Source organism: Protopterus annectens, chromosome 1.part1 (genome assembly GCF_019279795.1).
Source record: "Protopterus annectens isolate FY-2018-M chromosome 1.part1, PAN1.0, whole genome shotgun sequence".
Classification (NCBI taxonomy): Eukaryota; Metazoa; Chordata; order Ceratodontiformes; family Protopteridae; genus Protopterus; species Protopterus annectens.
Window position 1 is genome coordinate 1,318,890,959 of NC_056726.1, and position 26,405 is coordinate 1,318,917,363.

Here is a 26,405-nt window from a genome sequence, read left to right on the forward strand (position 1 = left end):
TTATGGTAGGTTCAAAACTGTACTTTACCATTACTTTAGCTATGAGAGTATCAGATATGGAGACTCTTTCTTCTAATCTTTATCTGGTTTTCCACAAAGGCAGGGTCTCCTTCTGTACCAAGCCTTCCTTTATGCCTGAAATGGCATCCCAAACAAATGTTAACCAATCTTTTAGTCTTCCAGTATTCCTTCCACAGTATTGTAATAGATGGTAATATACTCTGCAGTGCCTTGAAGACCATAGACAACTTAGGTTCTACTACATAGAACAAAACAGCAAAGGAAACATGATTAGCTGTTTGTATGTTTTGCTGTTGGCAAATTGGGTCTAACGGTATCCAAGATTATGGTGTCCAGATGGCTGTCAGACTGTATCTCATTTGTATACATTTCAAGCAACAAATTCTTTCTTCAGAAATGAAGGGCTTATTCTGCTAGATCAAAGGCCATCTCTTCTTCCTTTAAGAGAATTTCAGTGGATGACATCTTTGCTGCAGTAATATGAACCTTGCTGTATCCATTTGCAAGACATAAGTTACACAAGATTTGTGTACCCAGGTCTTCCTTTGGAGCCTCTGTACTCAATAATTATTTTGAAGCAGAGAGAGTAATTTAAGATGCAATAGTTCTGTTCTTACCATAACACTGACTTTTTAATCCATTACCATCCACTTCAACAAGTCCACCCTCCTTCCCTCCTCCAGATTGTCACCGTTATTCCTCATTGACAGACTGTGTAGACTTCCCCAAAGTCTACATGGGTCCTTTCTTGGAGATATCACCTCCTTAGGTATAATTCTGTGGTTTTTGGTACTGCTAGGCTTACTTGTCTGTGGCACATTCAACTTGAACTGGTGCTTATCTTTACAGTCTTTTTCAAAGTGTCAGGAATCTCACACTCGGGCAAGATCTTTTACACAAGCTGGGATTCCAAGAGAACATTCAAGTCTTTTTTGACACTGTCACACAGGATTGTTTTCCTGGGGAGTCACCTAGACACCTCAGTTCAAAGAGCTTTTCTTCCACAGGAAAAATAAATCTATATCTAGTTCTATTGTAAGTTTTTCCTCTCAGACTTCACTCTCTGTGAGGGAATTCCTCAGGGTTTTGGGTCTCATAGCATCTATGATTTTTATGATACCCCTGGTATAACACTCCAGTTAAGAAAGATACAACTGTATCTGAAGTCTGTTACTAGCACCAGCATCCTTTGTCCTTTCAAATGCCAGTACTGTGGTTTGTGAAAAGGGAAATTGGTGGAGACAGTCAGCATCCTTAAATCCCAATATCCCCTTTTCCTACCCTGTTCCCAAGCAGTGAGTCACCACTGATGCTTTGGATGTGGCTTGTGGAGCAGTTTAAGGAGGGGTAAAATTGCAAGGCAAGTGGGACTCTGACAGATGCAAGCACATCAAGATTAAACAGATGTTTGCTCTGATCAAGGCACTCAACTCTGTGAATTATGTATTATGTATTTCTCAGAGGCGATCTCTGTCTAACGTACAGAGCCATGTCCAGCCCAGAATTGTTGGACATACTCCATCTTAGCAAAACCAAGTCTACTCGAGCTACACGCTCTAGGGATATAAACCTCAACACAACAATGAATAGAACATGCTGGAGGGATAGATTCCCTTCGCAGAGACTTTCCCTTACTATGGAACAGGGTCCCGATCTACATAAGGCAGAGCCCCTCACTATCACTCTTCAAGAGGAACCTTGATGAGTGGATGGGTAACAGAAAGTTCACACCGGGGATCACACCAACAGCACTACTAGATAGGGGCCAAGGGTACTAGCTGCTAGTACAAGGGTCTAGGGAACTACTAAAGGGGCGGTGAATACCGCGCAACATGGCTGGGCTAATATATGCCTTCAGGCAGATAGCCCAGTACCAACCTATGAACCTATGTATGGTCCCTGGGACCTATTCAAGCTGTTTTGTTGTACATCAACAGGGGGGAGACTAGGTCATACCCCCTTTGCTGACGAGCCATGTTAGCTTTGGATGTAGCTTCACAGCACCATCTCACTGTGCAGGCGTCCTACATTCTGTGTAAGCAAAATTGTGTAAAGAACCAGCAGAACATGGGCAGACCCTCACAAATTAAAAATAGATCAGGCATCTTCCAAGATTTGATCAATCTGTGGGGAGTTCTTCAGGTAGGCCATTCTTTTGGAAATGGCCGGGGGCAGTTACCACAAGCTTCCTCACAGACTGGGTCTATTCACACAAGATCAGGGGTGTTTGATACACACCAACTCCAATCAATTTCAGTTGACTGCCTGGATGATAGGCCCATAATTCCCATGAGGCACCTGTTTACTGAGAACATGCAGCAGTAGTACTAATAGAAGCAAGAAAGACAGCTACTAGAAAGCCAACTCCTGGAAAACCAGAGAACAACTAGCAGCCATTCAGGGCTAGTTGTTCTCAGGTTTTCCAATATTTTGAGTTACTGTCCTACTGTCTTACTCCTCCAGCAAGGTTTATTTTTTGGGCATTTCAGCATGTCTGCCCATGGTTCCTGCTCTTTCAGTGCATTCATGTGTTAAAATGTTTTTGAAAGGAGGTTTGCATAACAGGCCACCAAGAAAAACAGTGGCCCCTTCTTAAGATCTTAATTTTGCGTAAGAGAAGCTAGCACTTGCTCCGTTTGAACCAGCTAACCTGCCTAACCTGAACTTCTTAACATGGAAAACAGTTTTACTGATTGTTATGACCTTTGCAAGAAGGGTATCCAACTTAAAAGCTCTTATGCTGAGTCAGCCCTACCTCTCATTTTCTTTGCGAACTAATCCTTCTCATGTGCCTAAAATGATGAGTTAACTTTAAGCCAAAACTATCCATCTCTCCATTTTCTTTTCTGAACCTAAAAATGAGGGAGAAAGAATAATCTGTACTTTGGATGTCTGCAGACAGCTCGGATACTGTCTTGACAGAATAAATCTTTCAGATCTTTGGATCAATTGTTCATTTCTTGTGAAGGTAAGAAGGGACAAACTGCACCAAATCTGATTATTTCCAAATGGTTGTCTAAGACTATTACCTTTTGTTATACTCTCCACAAAATAACTACTTCAGGAATAGTCAAGGCCCCCACTCTACCAGGTACTTAGATTTACCTATGGAATTTGGAAAGGGCTAGATTCTAGAAGTGTTCAAGTAGAAGCAACTTAGTCCTCTGCACATACTTTTATAAAACACTGCAAGCTTGCTTTTATCTGTAGGTCCAGATCAGGCTTTGCTAGGACCATTTTTCAGGGACTCCTGGACTCTTCTTCTTCCATCTCACAAAATTTTCAAGCTGTGGTAATCTACCCATATAGCTTAGGCTACTGCAGCCATGATCACAATGAAGAATATAGTACAGTTGTTTAAGTAAACATACCATAACAGTTGATATTCGAATGATCATGCTGCAGTAGCCACTCCCTCCCACTATCCCCCTTGTTTCTTGTGTGTTCCTTTTGCCAGGGTGTGGACTTTTATTTGTTGTTGTTCTTAACATTGTCCTTTAAGGCCTCAGCCTCCCTGCATCCCTCATTCTTTGTTGGCATGGGGCTTGGTGCCCAAGCCTGTCTTTTTAATCAGCACAGCCTGAGCTAGTTAATGGTTTATCAGCGTAGAAGGTACCATGAAGCTTTGGAAGCTGGCCAGCTGTTATATCCGTGTAGGCTACTTGCTTAGGCTCCTGCAGGTGATCATTCAGACATCTGCTGCTATAATAAGTTTACTTACACAACTGTACTTTCTTCTAAATATTCATAAGGAGTGTACAAAGATGATACTGGTAACTCCCTTTGGCCCAGGGAATGGTGGTTTTGCTTTCTTCTCATCATGGCCAGTGGCAATTATGGTCTTCTTCACAGTATTGCCTTTCTCATACAGGACGGATTGTTTGATACATCTCAACTTTCTATTTATTCAGCTCACTGCCTGGGTTATAAAATTCTAATAACTTTTAGAGACTTGTTTTCTGAGTATGTGTAGCAGGTATCAAAGGGGACCAAGAAACCTGCTACTAGAAGTTCATTGTATTTTATTAAGTGGAAGAGATTTTTTTAGTTGGCGCAAAAGCAATAACCAAGATCCTCTAGTTCTACAGTATTTGTGTGAGTTATCCTTTGGCCTTTCTTACCATTCTGTCACAATTTTTGAAAGGGGTTTTACATATCCATCTGCCTAGAAGACATGCGACTCCTTGGGATCTTAATTTTGTGGTGGAGAAACTTACTCATTTTCCTTTTGAACCTGCCCATGAGAATGATTTGAAACACTGGCATCTATAAGCAGTGTATCTGAGTTACAAGTTGGTGATTCATCCCTATCTCACCTTTCACAAAGATAAGGTAACTGTGAGAACATGGTTACAATAGTTTACTTTGAGACCAGCTATTCATCTGTGTTTCCTATCTAGAAAAAAAAAATCAGGGGAAGAAGAATTCTAAAGCCTCTGGGGGTCCACAGGCAACTCGGGTACTATGTTGACAACAAAATCCTTCAGGAATTCTAACCAACTGTTTGTGTCTTGTGAGGGTAAGAACAAGTCAGAATCAGTGTCAAAACAGACAGTTTCTAAATGGTTTATCTTTTGCTATTTTCACCATAACAAGCATTTCTAGACAAGGTCATGGCCCATTCTACCAGTTCTTTCTACTTCTGTGGCTTTATGGTAAGAGGTGGACTGTAGAAATATACTAGAGGCAGCAACTTTATCAAAGTCTTCAATCATACCTCTCAACCATACCGAATTCCTCGATGTTTACTGGTTTTGAGGTCAAAATAATGGGGTGCCACGAATTCCCAAGTGGCTCCCTTCACTTCTGATTTTTTCCTTTTTTTTTTTTTTTAATTTTATTTACTAGTTTAATAATGGATGACATCACCACGCATCGCAGTATCAATGTGCAGGGGCATGTGTGGTGACATCAGCTTAATGAAACAGAGGACTGCCTGTTGTCCCACTCATTCGGAGACTCTCAGAATGTCTTTGTAATTTAGAAGCAGGAGCGAAGGAGCAGAACAGACTCAGCAGAGCAGACTCCAGACTCTGCAAGTAAATAAAAATCTGTGGCTGAACTGTTGTTCTTTCCGGTTCAGTCCTGGTCTTCCTGCCCGCGCAATTTTTTAAATACAGTTCTTGGGCTACAATATTATTGCTGCCAGAGTGTGTGTGAATGAGTGTTCACTGTTCCCATTCATATTGCCGCTGCTTATTTAATTTTACAGCAAGGTACTTCTTATTTAATTTGTGTGTGTGTGTGCTACAAGAGTTGAACAACTTATTGCTTGTGAATAAGTGAGTTATGCTGCAAGGGCTGAACAGAACCTTGTGTATGTTGTTCCCTTTCTTATCCACTGCTCATTTAATTAATTTATTTTATTTATTTTAATTTTGTTTACCGGGATGGTCCGACTGGACAAGGTCCGTTTACAGCGGAGGCACGGGGAGAAAAGCTCCAGTTTAATTAGGATAACATATTACAGTAAATAAACATATAATACCATATGTAGGCAATAGTATCTATTGAACAAGAAATTTCTAGACGGAAGTCAAAAGAGTAGACATTTGCAGTAAAAAAAAAGCAATTTACATATATACATTTAGTTAGCAAAGAGCATAGTCAGATTTTATTAGGTACATGTTTTCCATGTAAAATATTTTGAGGAAATATATTTATTGGGGCATGAAAAGACAGATAGAAGTTGGTTGTAAAGGTAACAGATTGTGGTCTATGTGATACATGGACAGAAGCAAAAACTTGTGAGATGGGCCTTAAGTGAGTTTTTGAATAGAGTGGTGCTAGCTGCAGAAGTCACAGATGGGGGGAGATTATTCCAAGTTTTGGCTATAGTGTGTGAAAAGAGAGATTTTCCTGCTGTATTATTTGCTGAGGTAGTAGTGAGGAGTGACTTGTTGGCTGAGCGGAGTGGACGATTTGGAGTGTGGCGGGTCAGTAGATGCCTTAATGCAGGAATTTTATCGGGTTGTTTTAGGATGTTATATGATAGAACAAGTTGGTGATATAGTAGCAGCTGTGGCAGTTCGAGCCATTGAAGTTGTCTGAGAGGTATGCAGTGATGGGTTCTAAATGGGGTGTTTTTGGCAAACTTGGCAATTCTGTTATAACAGGACTCAAGTTTGTCTAGGTCAGATTTCCTAATGTGAGTGAGAATTGGGGCTGCATATAGTAGTGTAGATAGGAGATGGGTTTGAGCTAGGGTGACTTTAGCTTGATTAGTTAGAAAGTTCTTTTGCCTGTATAAGGAACCCATCTTTTGTGCACCTTTTATAGTTTGAGAGATGTGGATGTTGAAGTGGAGGTTGTTGTCTATTTGATGCCAAGGAGCTTGGTGTGAGGAGAGGAGAGATGATAGTACCATTGGCGGAGGAGATGGAGAAGAAGACTGGAGTTGTTTTGATTTGTTTGGGGTAAAAGTAGTAGTTTGGTTTTGTTAGGATTTAGGATAAGTTGTATGTTAGTTATCCATCTTTCTACTGAGGTGAAGGACTCTTGGGTGAGGTCCTGTAGGGAGGTCAGGGATGGAGCTGAGCATATAAGGGTGGAATCATCTGCATATTGGATTAGTGAGGCATGCAGGCTACTTTTGTATAGGTTATTGGTAAATATTGAGAAGAGAAGAGGTCCTAGTATGGAGCCTTGGGGTACACCAATGGTGGTTGGGAGCAGAGATGATAAAGCTCCTTGCCACTGGACAGCTTGTTGTCGTTCTGATAGGTAGCTTTTAAACCAAGCAATAGTGTTTGGGGTGAAGGCTAGGGATGTGAGGGTATCTATTAGTATGGAGTGAGAGACCATATCAAATGCTTTGGAAAGGTCAAGGAATATGGCTGATACGAATCTGTTGTTATTCTTGTGTTGGTTAACTAGGTCTGTGAAGGAGAGGATGGCAGTGGTTGTACTATGGTGAGGTCGAAAGCCATGTTGTGTGGGAGAGAGGAGATTGTTTATGTTTAGGAAGTGCATGACTTGTGAGTGTATGCATTTTTCTAGTATTTTTGATAAAGGTGACAGAATAGCAATGGGTCGATAATTTGAGAAATCATAGGAGGTGCCTCCCTTATGAAGGGGAATGATATAGGAGACTTTCCATAGATGAGGGATATATGACTCCTGTATAGAGCGGTTGATAAGGATTGAGACTGGGTAGGCTATGGAGTTGGCTGCCATTTTTAGGAAATGTGCTGGTAGCCCATCTGCTGCGAGGGTAGTGGGTTTAAGTTTTAAGAGATGTTTCTTTATTGTAGAGGTTGGGATAGGTGAGAAGGTAAGTGGAGCAGAGTTGTTTGGTGCTGTAGGCATGGGTGTGTAGTTATTTTTGGCTAGTTGAGTGGATAATGAGTTAATGGATTTGGTAAAATGTTGGTTGAATTTTGAGGCTATTTCGGTAGTTGTGTCTGTGGAGGTTGTGGTGGAGAGAGGGTGTGGTGTTTTTTCCTGGTTTTAGTAGGGAGTTAATTGCATGCCAGAATTTTTGTGGGCTGTTGGAGTATTTGTTTTTGATATTTAGGTAGTAGTTTTGTTTGTCTAACTTAGTTTGCTGTTTAGCCTGGTTTCTAAGATGTTGATAGTTTTGTTTAGAAAGACTAGTGTTGTCTTTCTTCCAGGTTTTCCATGCCTTATCTCTAGATTTTAATAAGGCTCTAGTGGTGTTAGTAAGCCAAGGAGCTGAGTGGACATTAGCTCTAATAGTTCTTATGGGTGCTATATGGTCAAGGACCTTAATGAAAGTATTATTAAAGTATTCAACTGCTAGGTCTAAGTTCAGGATATGTAGAGGCTCCCAGTTGCAGTTATTTTATGCAGTGTTAAGATGTAGAGGATTAACTTTGCGATCATTTCTAACTTGTCTAAAGACAGTAGGTTTGTGTATGTTGGTACGTCTGCGTAGGAGGAATGTTGGGAGATGGTCACTAAGGCTGTCTGGTAGACAACCTGTGTGATAGTTTTGTTCTGGGTAGTTCACTAATGTCCAGTGTAATATGGATTTTTTTTGGGACTTCTTATCTATTCTTGTAGGTTCTAGAATAAGTTGAGAGAATCCATGGAGGTTGATGTGGCAAGTGGGGTTATTAGAGGTGCAGGCTAGCCAATCAGTGTTTAGGTCTCCTAACAGAATAGTCTCTTGTGGTAGGTTGTCTTTTGTCCATTGCAGAATTTCTTCAATTTTAATAATGTTATTGTCTGGAGGGATATAAGTACAGAGAATATTGATACTCTTTTTATTGTTAAGTTGTAGCGTAATTCCTAAAATTTCAGCATTGTCAAATTTTGGTGGTGGGGTTAGCAGGGGTTGTATAGTAAGTGTATTTTTGTAGATAATTGCAACTCCCCCTCCCTTCTTACCTATTCTATCTAGTCTAATGATGTTATATCCTGGAGGGAGAATTTCTTCATTCTTAGTGCTGGGATTTAACCAGGTCTCTGTTATGGTTAGTATATCAGGGGAGTAGTGGGTTATGAATGTGTGTACATGAGTAATTTTGTTAGATATACTGCGAGTGTTAAGGTTTATAATGAGTAGGTCTGTTGTGTGTTTGTTTGGGGGTATGATGTTGGTTGGTCCTGGATTCGGGTGAATGTCACCAGAGATAAGGAGGTATTTCTTTAATAGTATATGACGTCTGATTGCTTGTAGCATATCTATATAAAGTTTGTTTGGTATCTTTCTAGTGAAAGATGTTAAACAGCACTTGTTGAGTATGAGTACTATTTTGTTAATTTCTAGTAGAAAGGGGGATATGGGGAAGCTCTTGTGGTCTTTTGTTGGTGTGAAGGGTTGTGTTGTATGGTAGGAGGTTAATTTTACAGCAAGGTACTTTTTGTTGCTTATGAACAAGTGAGTTATGCTGCAAGGGCTTATTTGCAGTGCTGCTGCTTATTTAACACATTGTGTGTGCCATTCCTGTTCTTATCCACTACTTATTTAAGTTTGCAGCAAGGTGCTTTTCTTGTGCTTGGCGGAACTTATTATTTACATTGCCGCTGCTTATTTGACCAGGACAGAACTTTGTGCATGTGTTACATTGCTGCTGCTTATTTAACCAGGACAGAACTCTGTCTTATTTACATTGCCACTGCTTATTTAAGCAGGACAGAACTTTGTGTAACAGACTCAGCAGAGCAGACTCCGGACTCTGCAGGTAAAGAAAGGTCTGTGTGGCCAAACTGTTCATTCCGGTCAAGTCCTGGTCTTCCTGCCTGCATAATTTTTAAATACAATTCTCAGGCTACAGTAAGGGGAGTTTGCTTATTATTTGCTTGTTCCCGTTCTTATTGCCTCTGATTATTTAATTTTACAGCAAGGCACTTCTTACTTAATTTAGGTGTCTGCAGCAATGGGGTTGAACTTCTTATTGCTTGCTGGCTGAACAGAACATTGTGTCGTTCGTTACCTTCTCATTCTTATCCACTACTTAGTTTACACCAAGGTGTGTGTGTGTGTGTGTGTGTGTGTGTGTGTGTGTGTGTGTGTGTGTGTGTGTGTGTGTGTGTGTGTGTGTGTGTGTGTGTGTGTGTGTGTGTGTGTGTGTGTGTGTGTGTGTGTGTGAGATGCCCCAGTTAGTTATACCTATCATCAGATAACACATTATATTCAGTTCCTTAAAAAAAATGTTGATATTTTTGTATGACGCTTTCTATTGTCTATCTTATGTAAACAGCCATAGTATCGGTGAAAAATCTCACTTATTTTTTTCAGATCTCTAGTTATATTACCTTTAATGAGGTCTTTTATTCTCCATCTTGTTCTTTCAGCCTTCTGTTGCTAGTCCAAATTGTAACATTTTTAGCTGCCACAGGGAATTTATTTCAAAGCATTGTCACATTTGCGCTTACTTCAGCAGTAATTCTTGCCTGAAGTGTTCTGGCCAACCCTGTCTGAGGTCCCTGGTCTCTTTCCCCTCCCGCATTTTGGGAATTTTCTTATATTAAAATTTTTTAATTTCTGATAGCTGACATTTCTCCCATGCTCTTGTCTCTTCCCACTGTCGAAATCCTTCATTATTCTTTTAATGTCTAGCATTTTCTTGTCCCGAACCCTAATTTTCTCATATCTTCCCTCCTCTTCCTCTTTCAAGACTAAAGTCAATTTATTCACTAGACTAGTGCTTTTCCTACTCTGATTCAACCAACCCATATTTATTCTCCAGTGTCTGGAGGCTAACCCTTCCAAGGTCGCCTCTAAATGCATCTCCACTGGTGCATGATCAGAAAGTATCAAGGGATGAGTCAGCTTTCTTCTAACCAACACCACCTCCTGTTTATTAATGTAAAACCTATCCAACTTTTCTGACTTGTACATATCTATTTGTGCTTACCCCCCCGACACACACACACACACACACACACACACACACACACACACACACACACACACATACATCTTTCAAGCCATACATCTTCATACATTTCCCTATTAGTATTTCTTCTGGAGTAACCCTCACTGAACGGGGACCACTAGTAGCATCCCTTGTGTTTGTAATTAAATTGCAGTCCCCTGCTGTTAGTGTCAACCCTCCCTCCCTTGTGACCCTCATAAGCACACACACGATACTCCACAATAAAACCTTCCTTAATAAGATAATCATGCTCCTTTTTGAGCATATGTGCCTCTTGCAGCATCATCACTTCTACCTTAAGCTCATGTAAGTATTGTAGCATTTCAGTCCATTTTTCCCCATCTAGAAGACCATTGACTTTCCAGGCTAGGAGACCCAACCTCAATTTTCATATAGTACTGTCTATAACAGGGCTAGGCGCCCCACTATCCATGGTACCTGACGTTTCTGCCAGTTATAGCAGTCTTTAAGTATTGGTGCTGCCCATGGCAAAAGTATTGAATACAATACAAACTTAAAAATGTACAGACCAGATATAAAATACATCCTTAACATAAAAGCAATCAAAACTATGTACAAATATTCTATTTCAGTCAGTAGCATATCAGTCTCTTCACGAGCACTGCTCCTTTGGTAAATGTAGCAGAAGACATAATGTACAATTTTTCAACCCTGTCCCATTAATCCTGGGTTTACTTAGTCTCACTGTTGTCAGATCCAAACTATGGGCTGGCAGCTATATTGGTTTACATCATAAATGACCGGTAAAATCAATCAGGGCCCTCTTTCCCATGCATGGTCCAGATGCACTTTCACCAACTATTGCCAATTAAAGTTATAATCTACCTACAGGTATTCCACATTAGGAATTGTGTGCCACACTTGCACCTAGTATAAAACGTTTTATGCTTTAACCAAGTGCAAAACCCAACAACATTGAATGAAATATACTGTTATTCAAAGTCAAAGTAAACTTAACTTTACTGTCATTTAGATCTGCACATAGCGCAGCTAAAAGAAATTATGTTGCTTCATTCCCAGTGCAAGAAACATGCATACGTACAGTTACTGTTTAGTATTACTAGGACAGACATGTATAAAAATGTTACCATTTAGGGTGTTGCACAAGTAGATATTGCACAAACTTGAATTTTCACATTAACAGGTACTTGTAAAGCAAAAATTTTGCAGAGAGTATTGCACATTCAAGTTTCAGGACAGATGAAGATTTGAGTATTGCACTTAAGTATGCTACTAGTAATAGTGATCTTAGAATTAAGAGTATGTCATTTACTGGATTAGTCAAGAAAATATTCACTTAATTGGTTGAAAGAACAGAATGGCTTCTGGCATGCCTGTTAGTTTAGCAGTTCAGCAATCTGGTGGATAAGGGATCTGAAGCAGCTGTTGCCACACAGGGTGCTGCATTTTTTTTAATTCTGTTATAACCAGCAAACTCAATTAATGCTTAAAAAAAAAAAAAGGTTGGGGGCATCTCAAAAATTCAGTGTCACAATATCAGGCAGTAGTTCTGTGACCCTTGACAGCATGTGACTCCTTCCATTAACCTTAGAGTGACTTCATCAGCTATTGACGTCTGAATCATCCAGGCACTACCCTGACCAGCCTGCTTCATTACTGTTTATCTGAGAGGGCCACCACTACTTCACAGTCTAGGGAAAGCGGAGAAGTTTCTTTTGAAATATTCAACCTTTCCTTGTTTCTTTGCTACATCTTTTGGTGAAAAATAGGAAAGGATTTATCCACTTTACTTAAATGCCCCTCTATCATCTTGTTTGCGATTCAACCTGAATTTACTTCTCGAGCCCCCAGTTCACTTTCACCTGCTTAATAAAGTTTTTATATTGATCAATTTCTTCCATTACCTCTTGCACATTGATAAAGGACTTCACCCCAGTGGGAAAATGCCGCTTAAATCAATTTGAATGAAAATTGTAATTACCTACATACATTAAACAAAGGAATAAATGTAGTCCTCTTTTACTGTGCCCAACTGTTCAATGTAATAGTTTGACTGCCCACCTTCAACTGTTTACTTTTTATACAAAGCTTCCCTAATAGCTCCTTTAGGGCGTAACTCTGTACCTTTACTACAGCAGGTGTAGGGAAATTCCTTCTTACAGCTCCTGATGCAAGCACTCTGTCATTCTGTCCAGAAGAATACTTTCCTTGGGAAGACCGGTCAACTCATTTAATAGTGCTTGCAGTTGCCGCAATTGATCCCATCAGGTACATTAGTTATTCTTGACTAATCTCAGTGGTCCCAGTTTTCCATTATTTTTTCCCGAATTTCAGGCTGCCTTGCTACAAACACTTTATTTGCCATTTATTTTTGCTGCACACTGCTCCTCAGTGGCATCTGAATGCATACACAGGACTGCTTCTGTCTCATTGAGCCTTCTGTCAATCTTTTGGATGTAATCCAGAAGCAAGGAACTAATTTTCTTTACTTCTGTTGTATGCACCACGACTGAGGGCCCCCATATATCAGCAATATTCCCTGCTTTTGACATTGTTTCTTGAAGACCTATGAATCTCCATACAGTAGTGTGCACGTGAGGCAGAGCTGTCTTTAAAACTTGCATTTTTATTAACCAAGCTGATCACCCTCCTCCTCGATTTCTTCATTAAAAGAACACCCTAAACATCCTAAAGAAATTCCCACAGCTCACTGCTAGTTACTTTATTTTATCACTGTCACTCTGGAGGAGTGGAAAGACATGTCTGACTAACTTTGTACCATACAGGAAGTCCTCTGTGAATTTAGTTCATAATGTTATGCTAGGGGGTTTCAGCTCTAACAAACAATTCAGGTGTGGCTGCTGCCTTTTCTGTTAGCAGGTTTGAAACACAAGTCTTTTAACAATTTTTTTTTTTTTTTTGCATAAAAATGATATAACTTTGCACTGTATATGATGATGAGGTTATGTCCAACTCTAAAGCTTTGTTACTTAACATTTTTTTCAGAATATGACTTTAATGTGTGTACTTTGGGGAAAATGAAAACTTTGAAACACCTAAGTAGGAGGCAAACAATTTTAGTATATAAATCTTGCTTAAAATCTGCATGTTTTATTATATGAATCTAGACAGAATAAGTTTTGAAATAAGAAAATCTTCTCTGAAAAATGGTGTAATTATGGAGTATCCTCCCAGGAGTAGCAGCAGAAACTAATGAATTTAATGCATGGAATTGGTTTAAGTTTTTCTTAACTTATTTACATGTGTATATTTCTGACATTTCAGTTACTGAGCTCTCACATTTTAGTTCCAGATTTTTGTGGTCACCTACTGCTGTCTTCCAGCTTTCTGGTTCCCTCTGTAGCTTAGCTGAAATACATGAATGCTTTTAGTTCCACCCTCAGAAAAATTAAGAATTTATTCAGTCAAGAATCTGCTTATGTGGCTGTGAATCTGTTCAGGGAACACATAGCCTGAATTAACAGTGTAGGACACTGGTTGATAATTTGTTGGGTTTTATTTTCCTGTATTTTCAAATACCAGGCAAAAAATTAATCTTTAAGAATGAAGAAGAATAGAATTAATCAAGTAACTTGGTACAACAAAACTGAATCAGTATATTCATTCATATTCATGAACGTCTATATGCATGCATTTGTATCCACAAATTGAGAAGTCCATACTGACTATCAGTTTCACAGTGATGACCCTCTGGTACAGACCAGTAGCTGTCAATGAAGTTCTTCTGTAGTGACTGACTTCTTATTTTTGCATTGTGTGGCAGTGCTGGAAAATTCACATTAAAAGCAGTAGTACTAAAACACCCATGTTATGTTCTCCCCATCTCACCTCCGTTCTTGCTGGTTGGGTTTGGAGTGGATCCTCAACTCCGACTCGGACGTATACTATAGCTCGAGAGCTTTTTACTGGCTCGAGACTAGCCCCTATCCCAATATGCCTAGCGGTAGTTCCCCAGATCTCGTTTGCCACTTGCAGCGTCAAGATTGCTCATACTGGTTCAGGCTAAGTATTTTCTTCTTCTCGATATATTTCCAGTATGTTTTTGGATTCAGATAGCTAATTTCTGTTAGTTTAGTGTTAGAGTGTGTTTCATCTTAGGCTAGCACTTTTCTGACCTTTCCACTTCTGCCTTTTGTTGTTGTTGTGGCCATTGTTTTCTTTTAGGCCTACCTTGTTCCCTTGAACCCATTTGTCATAGAGGGTTCTCTGTTCCCTTTCTTTCAGCCCCATCGTAAGTTTAAGGGCCTTTTTTGTCTTCTTTGCCTTTCCCTTTCTCTTTCCTTAAAGGAGCAGCCATTTAAGTTAGAGGCTCTCTTGGGTTGGGGAAGTCGCCATTTAACTTAGAGGCTCTTCCCCGTCCCTCCTTTCTATTTTCATATTAAAAAAAAAAAGTTTATTTTAGTGTTGTTGTTGCTGCTGTTGGTGTTTCTGTCTGGTACTGTTGTGCTTATTGCTAGCATGTCCAAAGATCCTAAAGAGTCAAACCTTTGGGTTGTAAAAAGTTTAACTCGTGCTGCCAGAAGATGTCCCTTACGGATGGGCGCAAGAGCTGTGTTTATTGCTTAAAGGCTGCACACCTGCTGGACTCCTGTTCTATATGTCATGCTTTTAGTTCTCGGGTCCTGCAGGAGAGAAAAAATAAGTTGATATTGCGAGGTTTATTAAAGAGCCTTTTTGAGGGTTCTTAGCCAGTTAAACAGGAAAAGTCCCCTAAGCCATTGTTTTCGTCAGCTCCGACTTCAGAGTCATCTAAATCTAAGGACAAACCCGCAAAGCTCTTTCTCCAGTGGTTCCATCAGTGGTTTTGGAGCCAGTCAGGACTCACAAGAGAACCAGGTCTCCATCTCTGGAGCTAGTACGGTCTATTCCACAGTCCCCGCTGTTGCAATCTGTGGCAGGCAGTCATCAGTCTTTCCCACATTCCTCTCGATCATCCAGGAGTCCTTCAGGTCATGATGTGGAGAGGATGGTTTAGAGGCTTCTCAAGACACAGGTATTAGCTAAATTATTATCAAGCCCAGCCCACAAGGAATTGCCCCAGACAGCCCAACCCACACCGTTATCGATTCCTCCTCCGACTCCTTTGAGTTCGGAGCCGGAGTTCATGGAAGTCGTGGTGGTGGAACCATCTGCTCTGATTACCACTGGTCTATTGGTTCCAACTGCAGCTGCAATCTCTTTGTTGCCTCAGTCTATCGAGGGATCTGGGGGCTGTTGCTTTCTTGTCTGCTCAGAGGGGGGAGTGGCATCGGACCCTTGTCCGACCCCGCTCTACCTCTCGGGGCTTCGGCGCAGATGAGGTCAGCTCCTACATCAGCCTTGGAGCCATCACTCTTGGTTCAGAGATCTCTGGGCTCTTTGAAGCCAGGGGCTCTTTCGGGCCAGGACAGCAGTGCCTTTGAGGTGATGAGCGTGCTGTCCTCTGAGACCACGCTACCCTCTGCTCCATTGGCTCCTACTCTGTCGGTGCCTGTGTCTGCCTCCAATCCCCCCCCCCCAGCATAGGGAACCCATGCTCCAGGATGCCTCATTGGGCAACCCCCACCTCTTCTGAAACCTCCCCTGATCACCACTCAGAGGAGGTCCCTCAGAAGAGAAAATGCAACAGGAAGTATTTGGACTCCCCTGAGTCTCTCACTTCAGACACAGACTTGGAGGACTCAGTAAGGGTACCCACGGTCCCCCTCTGAGGATGTTTCTTTTTCATACATCCTGGAAATCTTAGACAAAGGGGTGGCTGGAAATCCCTTGCCAATTCTGAGGATAAGTCTGTGTACTGAATGCATTTAGTCAAAGACCCTCCACCTCTTGGGTGTCTCTGCCTTTCTACCCTCTGCTGGCCTTAGTGAGTCAGAAGGTGTGGAGCTCCCCAGAGACTATTGAACCAGTTCCAAGGAGGCCCAATAAATTCATAACTGCTCCAGAGGATAGGACTTTTCTATCTAAGGCTGTGCCTGTTGCTATGGTGGTGATAGCAGCCACCAAGAAAGAATTAGGGGAGACTACTACTTCTGTCCATCCGCCGAACAAAGAGTCTCGTACAATGGACAGGTGTTAGAAGCATAAGTTTGCTGCAGTGGCCTTTATTCTCAGGTCACTGAATTGTTTGTCCCACTTTATATGCCTTCAAAGGGATCTCCTAAAGGAACTAGGAGATACCCTACAGGATCCTACAGCTGGAGGAGCTGCGAGCAAGATGGCTTCACAGCTTGCGACCTTGTCGTCTATAGTTACCTCCTCTATGAGGCTGATCTCTTACTCAGCAGATTTAGCGAGTAGAGCACCAGGCACAGGAGTTGCTTTGCGTAAAATCTCCTGGGTGCACCTTTGTCAATTTGCGGAGCCCTTCAAGTCCTCCTTTACCAACACCCCCTTTGACAGCTCATTTCTGTTCTGGCCTCAGGTAAGAGAGACTCTTACCAGGTGTGAACGGGTTGGCAAAACTCTCTCTGCCGTGGGAGTACATTTTTCTGCTCCCTCTAGACCTTGCCCTAAGGATCAGAAGAGTGGGAAGATGTGGTTCAGAAAATCCCAGGGAGTTTCGCCTGACACACATGGAGATTTGTCCCCCAGGGCTAGAGGGGGAAATAATAACGGGAGACGCTGATCCCACAGCGGGGAGTCTGCAGAATCAGGCTGACAGAGATGCCTTCTCTGGCAGGCCTTTCCAGCGCTCCTGAAAGGAGGCCCAACTGTCCACCTCTGGAGGCTGTCAGGGGCAGATTATACCAGTACCCAAAAACTTGGCGAACAATCACGAAAGATACATGGGTACTGTCGATAATATCCAGGGGTTACAAAATTCCTTTCTCCCAACCACCCCCTACAACAAATCAGCACTGAATCCCAGATGTTCCACCCGGTCTTCAAGATCAAGCAAACCTAGAAGTTCAAAGGTTGCTAGAAAAAAGAGTCATTCAAGAAATCCCCACAGACCAAATCGAATCCGGCACTTACTCAAGGTTCTTTTTAGTTCCAAAAAAGATGGGACTGGAGGCCCATTTTGGATCTCAGCAAACTCAACAAATCAGTCAAGAAAATAAAGTTCCGGATGGTAGCACAACAGTCCATTCTTCCCTGTTTGGGTCAGTACAACTGGATGTGCTCCATCGATCTCCAGGATGCGTACCTCCATATAAAAATGGACAGGTGATCCAGGAGGTACCGACTCTTCTGGCTGGGAGCCAGCCATTACCAGTTCAGATCACTGCCCTTTGGTCTCACCACAGCCCCAAGGGTATTCACCAAATGCATGGCAGTAATCACGGCTCATCTGAGGCGTCTAGGATTCCGGATGTTTCCATATCTAGATGATTGGCTTCTCACTTCCACCACCAAAAATCAACTGATCGAGGCATGGTACTCTACTGTTCACATCTGTACACAACTAGGTATCACCATAAGCTACGGAAAGTCTGGCTTGTTGCCTTGTCAGTATATTGCATTTATAGAGGCAGATTTAGACACAAGGGCCATGATAGAAAAACTGCCTCACGAAAGAGTGTTAACCATGCATCATCAAGTTTTATTCCTCATGAAAAGAAAGAGAATCCAGGGAAGATTTTCCTCAAGGTTTTGGGTTCGATGGCTGCAGCGATTACCTTGGTCCCAATGGCGCACTTCCACACGAGAATTCTGCCATGGCTCCTGTCGGCTCAGTGGTCATTCCAGGATTTACCAATGTCACATCAGATTTGGATCACAGGGTCATGCAATAAGCATTTAGCATGGTGGATTCACTCCCCTCTGGTATCAATGGGCAGACCGTTTCTAACCCTCCAACCCATAGCCACAGTGACCACTGATGCTTCCCAGATAGGATGGGGGGGGGGCATTATCTGGGACAGACTGTTTAAAGGACTTGGCAAGAACACAAGTACCACTTGCACATCAATGTCCTAGAGATGAGAGCGGTGCTACTGGGTTGCAAGCACTTCAAGACTCTACATATGGGGACTATAGCAATTCCGACAGACAATATGTTGGTAATATGGTACATCAACAAATAGGGTGGGACCAGGTCTTATCCCTTGTGCTGGGAGGCTGTATGAGTATAGCAATGGGTAATGTCTTCCCAATGCTTGCTGGTCGCAGTGCACATTCCGGGGAAATCCAACGCGATAGGAGACAAGCTCAGCAGGGCTATTATGATGCCTCATGAGTGGTCCCTGAAACAGGAAGTACAGAGTTGATTTTCCGCAAATGGGGCCAGCCATGCTGCGATCTTTTCGCTACTCCCCTCAACAACAAATGCAGCAGCTACTTTGCCTTAGTCCCACCACTGGAACAGTCACCCAGGGATGTACTGGTTCACGATTGGCCCCCGGGACTGCTTTATGCCTTCCCACCATTCCCCTGATCCCCAAGATTTTTCAGAAAGCACAGTCATTGGGTTGCAAGGTAATCTTCATTGCACCTTACTGGCCTCGACAGATTTGGTTCCCATTCCTTTGACCTCATCTGCAAGGGGAGCCTTGGATACTAGACCCAGTACCAGATCTCATGACGCATCAGTCGAGTGCTTTCCACCCTTCTGTACATACGGCTTGGTTTCTCAACTTCCGGTCATAGCCTGGCTCCCAGATGTTTCTCCGGCAGTTCAACACATTTTGACTTCGTCCCATAAACCCACTACAAGAAAACTTTATGCTAGTAAATGGAAGAGGTTCTCTTGTTGGGCAAAAAACAATGACACTGATCCATTTACAGCCCCCATTTTTAAGATTCTGGAATTCCTTGCTGAAATATTTGAACGAGGAGCAGGTGCAGTTACTATCTGGGTTCAGCTAGCTGCCATTTCTAATTATCATGTAGGAGAAATGGGATCTAACATCATGTCTCACAGGCTATATATAGAGCATTCCTAAGAGGTGCTACCCTCTTAAGACCTCCAGTAAGAGAACCTCTCCCCCCCTGGGATTTAAATCTAGTTTTAGAGACTCTCATTCTCCCCCCCCTTTTGAGCCAGCTGATTCTTGTCCATTAAACTTTTTGACATGGAAGACCTTTTTCTTAACTGCCATTACTTCAGCTAGGAGGGTTTTAGAGTTACAGGCCTTATCTATTCGTCCCCCGTACTTGATTTTCCACAAAGATAGAGTTTCTCTCAGAACCAATCCCTCCTCCTTACCCAAGGTGTGTTCAGAGTACAATTTAAATCAATGCATAAAGCTTCCTGTATTCTTCCCCAATTATGGCAACAAGGCAGAATATAAGCTCCATCAATTGGACATTCATAGACAGTTACGTTTTTATTTACACAGGACTAAGGATTTCAGAAAATCTGACCAATTGTTTATATCCTTTGCAGACAACAAGAAAGGTTGTCCAGTCTCTAAAGTGACCTTATCAAAGTGGTTTTCAGGCACTATCATCCATGTCTACGCTTTGCGGAACAAAGAACTTCCAGGAAAAATTAAAGGAGACACAGCTAGGGCCTTGGCTACTTCTGTTGCTTTTCAAACCAAACTGCCTTTAGATTCAATCTGTATAGCAGCTACATCGGCTAATCCTCATACCTTTATCTCTCATTACAAAGTAGATGTGGCCTCCCGGAGCAGAGCATCCTTTGGTTCCACAGTCCTGAAGAGTCTTTTCCAGTGAGCCACCCAAGATACAGGTGCTGGGGATGCTGTCCCAACCAGCAAGAACGGAGGTGAGATGGGGGCAACATAACATAAAGAAGTTATGTACTCACCATAACGTTCCATGTTTGTTGTCCTTCATCTCGCCTTCCTTCTTGCGTCCCACCCTTCTTCCCCCTCCTGGAGGATTGAGAGGAGTTATTCCCTTTATTTTGGCTACACTGGCCGAGTTCCCTTTTGGTTACCTGTTGGTTAGACCTAGTCTTTCCTTCCTTTCTCTTTGCTGATGATCACACACTCATATGCAGGTGTTTTTCTCATAAGTAAGTGTAGTAAAATTTTGACCTATTTAGTCTGGTGGGTTATCATAAACAAGATCTGGGTAACTAAACTACTGCTAGGCATGTTGGGATAGAGGCTAGCCTTGAGCCAGTAAAAAGCTAGCTATAGTATACGGCCAAGTCGGAGCTGAGGATCGGCTCCGAACCTAACCAGCAAGAAGGAAGGTGAGATGAAGGACAACAAACATGAAACGTTATGGTGAATACATAACTTCTTTTTTTTACAAAGTAGTATGTGTGTCTTGCTTCCATGTACATAAATGATGCAAAGATTAGAGAGTAGTGTTCACATTGATATGTAATCTATCACCTTTTCCTATTGTTTTGACAGTTGCAGAGTACAGGCAAGCTTCTGGAAGAACAGTTACCAGAAATGATGGTAGAACTCCTAGCAATAGTACGTGATAAGATGCTTTGCCCAACAGAGTCAGCACTGACACGGTCTCTTCTTCTTGAGGTTATTGAGCTGCATGCCAACAGCTGGAACCCTCTGACTCCTACTATTGCACAGTACTACAATAAGACAATCCAGAAACTGACAGCATGAACTAAAGATAAAAAACAGAAGACAGAAATAAAGGGAAGACGCTGTAAACCACCTGTTTTCTCTTAAAGGGGGAAGAAAGGAATCTCAGATCTTGCTGATGATACCCAGCATGCTTAAGTATTCATTCGCGGTGAAGAGCATTTCTGTTTTCAGTCATGTGCCAAGCACCCTTTTGTGTGTTCCTTCTGTAAATACTGAACATAACTCTTTAAGCCATGGACTTGTTTATGTAAGAGAGCATTCAGAGGAGGATTTAAAGCCAGACTGATATTGTGTTTGTGATTGTGTTGGCACATACTGGACTGCTGTCAAGAAATAACATGTAGCAGATATCTTCAGAAGGCAAGAAAGGATATGGTCCACAAAGGCACTAATGGCTGATCATTCAAGCAGTGCTGCTTGCACCTTTCCCCACAAAAACTAACCTTTGAAATGTTTGAAACCTGATTTAACTTAATATTAGTAATGTTGCACGAGTTATATATATTTTTTAAATTATTTGCACATTTTTTTTATGGTGGATGTCATTGCTTTCAAATGGAAATGTTTGCTAACTTACACACACAAAAGTAGAAAAGCAGATCAAAGCTGTAGAGATTAAACTTACTAAGCGTGTATTAGCTGATCCCCAGAGTCAGACGATCTTTAACATTTTTATGAAGAAAATTCTTTTTATAATTGGGCTTGAATGTCACTGCAAGATTTCACTAATAATGGGATGGTATGTGGGAAAACAGAACGGTTTCATTATTACAGAAGCAAATTGCCAAATCAGACATTGCAGAAAGTCTTGTTGCTGGCTTAAATTGAGGACAAGTTTCTAGAAGCCATGCTTCATGCAAGGAATGGTGTGATTGTTGAAGTCATGGATTTCATGGTTGTTGCTGCAGCTTCTTTTGGCTTCAGTCTAGGATTTTAGGTGTAATTTTCCTAGCTGCCAAAATCTGTAACTTGATGCTGAGACTAAGCATATTTATAAGTTGAGGTATGCATTATTTTTTATATAAAGGTGGAAGTTGGAGAACTGTTTAGCTATCTAGCTAGGGTTTCAAGTATTTAACAATATTGTTCCATTACCAAGTATTATTAGTACATTTTATGGTGTTGTATTTACTGCTTACTTTTTTCCTTTTTGTTTAGTCGTGTTTTTAATGTAAGTCTCCTTTAGTGGTCTGTTACATTGTAGTTTGGTGTTAGGTTGTGCAGTTCTCTGAACAATCAGAAAAAGAAATATCACTGCCAAACCTTTACCTTATTTGCTCATTAGGTGCAACCAGGGAATGTCATAGTTTGTCCTTGCCACAGATTGGATATTTACACTGCTGAATTCTGGTGTTTTTGTAAAAATCTGCAGAATAGCATAAGGGCTGTTTCCTTTTTATGCGCACAGCAGTGGTGATTCATTATGAAACTTTTTTGTGTTAAACTGGGTGATAGTGGGTTGAAACAAACTAGTACATGCTGGTCAGTTTTAATATTTGGTGACAGCATTAATAATATAAGGTCTACATCAAAAAAACAACTGTTTTAATTTTTGTGAATTTGTTGCAGTACTTTAATATATCATATGAAGTATGCTTTAATTACACAGTTGTTAAATGATGTTGCTATTTCATAAAGGGTAAACATGGCTTATTTTATGGCTCTACATGCATTAGTGTACTCAGCTTCACGTAGAACTGGCACTATTTGTGTATTGATATTTGGCTTTGAGCATGAGAGTTGTGCTTTAAAGTAATTTTCTTTGTCACACATTGGATAGTGATAATTTATTCTTTATATTAAGTATCATCTTGATTTTTCAAACTGATCTAAAATTGCATTTAGATCTTCAGTCATCGGTTCCCTTTTCTGTTGGCTGGGTTAAAACATGAATCTCTTAACCATCACTTTTTTTTTGTCAGTCACTACTTAATTTCAGTGTTTGTCAGGCATCTATTATTTGTTTTATATACAAAGTGTGTCCTTGGTAAGGAGTTGCAGCCACTGCTTTCTGTCTGGTTCCAAGTTCTTGTGTATCAGAATATAACGAACACACCATTATACTCAGTTTCAGATTTAATGTGTAACACCTTTTATCACAGATGAAAAGTTTATTTGTTGTGACTCTGCTTCCTTTTATGAAGAGCTCCATTAATGATGCTTTCAAAACAGTTAAGGTGTCGAGTTAGTATGAAAGAAAACCGATTAAGCAGGTACACTTTGTTCTGAAACCACCAGTGAACTGACTAATACATGATTTTCTGCATCTTGCCCTCACAGAGGTTGGGACAGTTTTTGGATTTTGTTAAACGAAACTTTGAGCCAGCACATTTACAAGAATAAAACATTTCCCATCCTTGTCTGGTTGTCTTTGCGGCTGCATTTTAACAGCAGTGGATTGTTTCAGTATGTCTCCTTTTTTTCTTCAGCTTTGTGACCATTATATCCTTCTGAATTTAGAGAACAAATGCTATGAGACTGTGTATGTGCCTGAATCTTTCTGTGACTAAATGGAGATTGGAATGAGGATTATACAGTCCCTTCTGTCTGTAGGTAGGACTTGAGTGTTGTCGTGTAAGCAGAATGGTTGGGAAGGTGTATAGCTAACTATGGAACCTTTACAAAAGTTATTAGGGTCTCCTGAATATACCTGAAACTAATTATATGAACGGCAGAAATGAAGTAGAAGCTATAGGTTAAAAAGTAAGTGAGGTAAAAAATGAATTATGAATGCAAAGGAAAAATACTGAAGTGCCATTTTTACTTTTAGTCCTCTTTAAAACTAACTAATAATGATAAAATGGTATGGTAACCTTTTTAGGTTACTTCAAAACAAGACCCAAGGTCAGGATATCAGGCAAACTGCTTTTTATTTGTAACTTATCTAGAACTCATGTATGTACTGCTGTCAGTCCACGTGCTGACCCAAAATGCCTCTTACTCTATAGTACTGCCATAGTGGATTTTCATATTCTTGTAATTTGCGAATTAAGTATGCTTTTAAAGTGGTACTAACTTGCAGTATATATTGCATTTTGGAGGTTTCTGTATTTCTTCTGCCACCAGCAGTATTAATAGATTTCATTTCATTGTCAGTAACCATAGTCACACTGTGTTCCGTCTTGACGCATCACATTTGTGGCAGTGTGTAATAGAGATGAGACTTTGTCTGGATGTGTGACACGCTCTAAATGCTTTTTGTCAGTCTGTTTGCTGACTGGTATTGTGAAACCCTTCCAGGTGTGTAAGTTACTCTATTTTCATTTTTTTAACTGTTGCTTCATAAGATAGTGGAGAAGGGCAGAAGAGCTTTTTATTTTTTGAGCAACAGGCAGTTCAAATGTAAATTTTGTATACTAGGCGATTTAACCTTAAGGCTTTTTTGATATCCATATTTAGTTAGATTAAGTGTTGCACACCAAATTGTGAAGGCTGATGTTGCAAGGACAGCTGAAAAAATTGTATTCTAGTTATATATGGATATGTTTCTTTCGGCTTTTCCCGTTTAGGGGTTGCCACAGCGGAACTCCGGTCCGCTAATGATTGGCAGTTGATTTTTACGTACCGGCTTGCTATAGAGAGTCTGTAACAACAGAATATATTTGGGAAGAACATGTTTTTCAGTCATTTGTACTACTAAACTAGAAAGTTTGCTGCATCTGATAATCATTTTTAACTCAGTTGCACATTAATCATTTATTAATTGTACTAGAAGACAATAGATTTTTCTGAGTGGTTATGAATTAAACAAGGCTAAAAATAGTTAACTAAGGGAAATTCCAGAAGATATCTGTTTCATATATAAAACATGTAGCAATGCAACATAGCATTGTCTGTGAAGGGCATCAGTACTGCGACTAGCCAGATTTTGCTGCACAGTGAGTAGAATCAGTTTGTTAACCTCAGTATTTGCATTAACAAACTTTCACAAGTGCTGCATAAAAAAGCAGCAGGTAAGCTTCAGGGGTGTAGCTATGCATATACCATGTATACCGCAGCATGCACATAACATTACCCTAAACTATGGAGTGTAAGTTGGGCAAGGTTTCAAATTCATTGAGTTAATTTCTCCAGTACTGAACTCTTCAATCACAGTTCCTGTTAGAAATCACTTTGTGTAGTTTCTGCTCACAGTAAGTCAGTGCATAGAGACTTTTCACTGTGGTTGTGCATCTATAGTATAAGTATATACAAGTAAAGGGGGGGAGTGGGGAGCAGTGTGTTTCATGGAATCAGAGGTTTAACTTTTTTTGTCCAGTTCAACTAATTGTAAACCACATATTTTATACAGTGTATGCATATTGCATGTGATATGTTTTGCAAACCTTGTGTCTGGGTCCTAGCTGAAAAGGGTCCAAGGACAAGCCCACCCCTATGGTTATCAGATGAATAAGTTAAAAAAAGCTTCCAGCTTTTGTAACTTAACCTTTTAAATTTATTTTCTTGGTGCAAAGACAACAACATAGAAATGAGAAAAAGCCTGGTATATTCACTGCAGTTTACAGATGTTTAGTTTGTTATATAGATATGTTGTAAATGCCAGCTTGGCTAGTTGTCATTTTTTTTTAATTAAATTTGTCTTTTCGTTATGTCTTTTTTTAATTCTGAAAAGGTGCTTTTCCAAGAAAATATACAGTATCCAGGGTGTGAACTGCAATGTAGTAGCCAGTATATATGTTGTATGGTGGTGCTGCGGTAGCGTTGTTGCCTCACAGTAAGACGCTGTCCGGTTCGATTCTCCGCTAGAGCGTCTTCTGCATGGAGACGTGCGTGAATGGGCGTACCTTCGTTGAAGGTTGTGCGTCAGGCCTGGCAAGCCGGTACGTAAAAATCAACTGCCAATCATTAGCGGACCGGAGTTCCGCTGTGGCGACCCCTAACCGGGAAAAGCTGAAAGAAACATATCCATACCCCCTGTAAGCTTTTATGCACCTCTTTCTTAGAAATGTTGTGATCTGACATTCTTGGAATTGGTGCCACACAGCAAAATGATATTGCTTAATCCCAAGAGTGCTTGCCTTTCTTTTTGCAGCCATGAAGAGAGGCATGGTGATTTCTGGCAGTGAGAGTAGGAGGTCAGGTGACACGATTGTTCTCAAATGTGCATACCAGCAAAGGTGCACTAGGTGTCATGCACAGTCAACTAGAGTTTGCAGGCCATTGTCAAGCAGACATTGTGATGCCTTGAACCCTTTTGATTGTGAGATGTCTATATTAAAATTGGTCACAGTGCAGAGTAATAACATGGAGATCCATATACACTGATGGTACTGTATAGTAATAGTAACACAAGGGGAGAAAGCCTAAATAGCTGTATATAAAACACTACTCTAGATATTCAGGTTCTGTCGTATTCTTCGTCTAAAACTAAAACATGCCCTTGTTGGCAGGTGGCTATCCATAAGGCACAGCTGCAAACCATCACTTATGCTTAATCCTTTAAATCTGCCAGTTCTTCTAAAGCAACGCAGTCTTATTCAACTTCTGACCATAAAGAAGCTTCTGCAGGTTGCATCTCTTAAACCAGCTAAAAAATTAAAAAAAAAAATCTGTGCTTGTTTGATTGCTTGCTGACAGGAAA

General features: G+C 40.8%; 1 protein-coding gene across 1 annotated transcript in view; it reads left to right on the forward strand.

Annotated features, from left to right (window-relative positions):
- CTIF (cap binding complex dependent translation initiation factor) overlaps positions 1 to 23,180 on the forward strand; it is a 2,147,727-nt gene extending 2,124,547 nt beyond the window's left edge. Inside the window, exon 14 of the mRNA XM_044081751.1 lies at positions 20,627 to 23,180. Coding sequence (XP_043937686.1) covers positions 20,627 to 20,842 — 216 coding nt within the window. The 3' untranslated portion in view covers positions 20,843 to 23,180. The remainder of the gene's footprint in view (positions 1 to 20,626) is intronic.
- Positions 23,181 to 26,405: the final 3,225 nt, after the last annotated feature.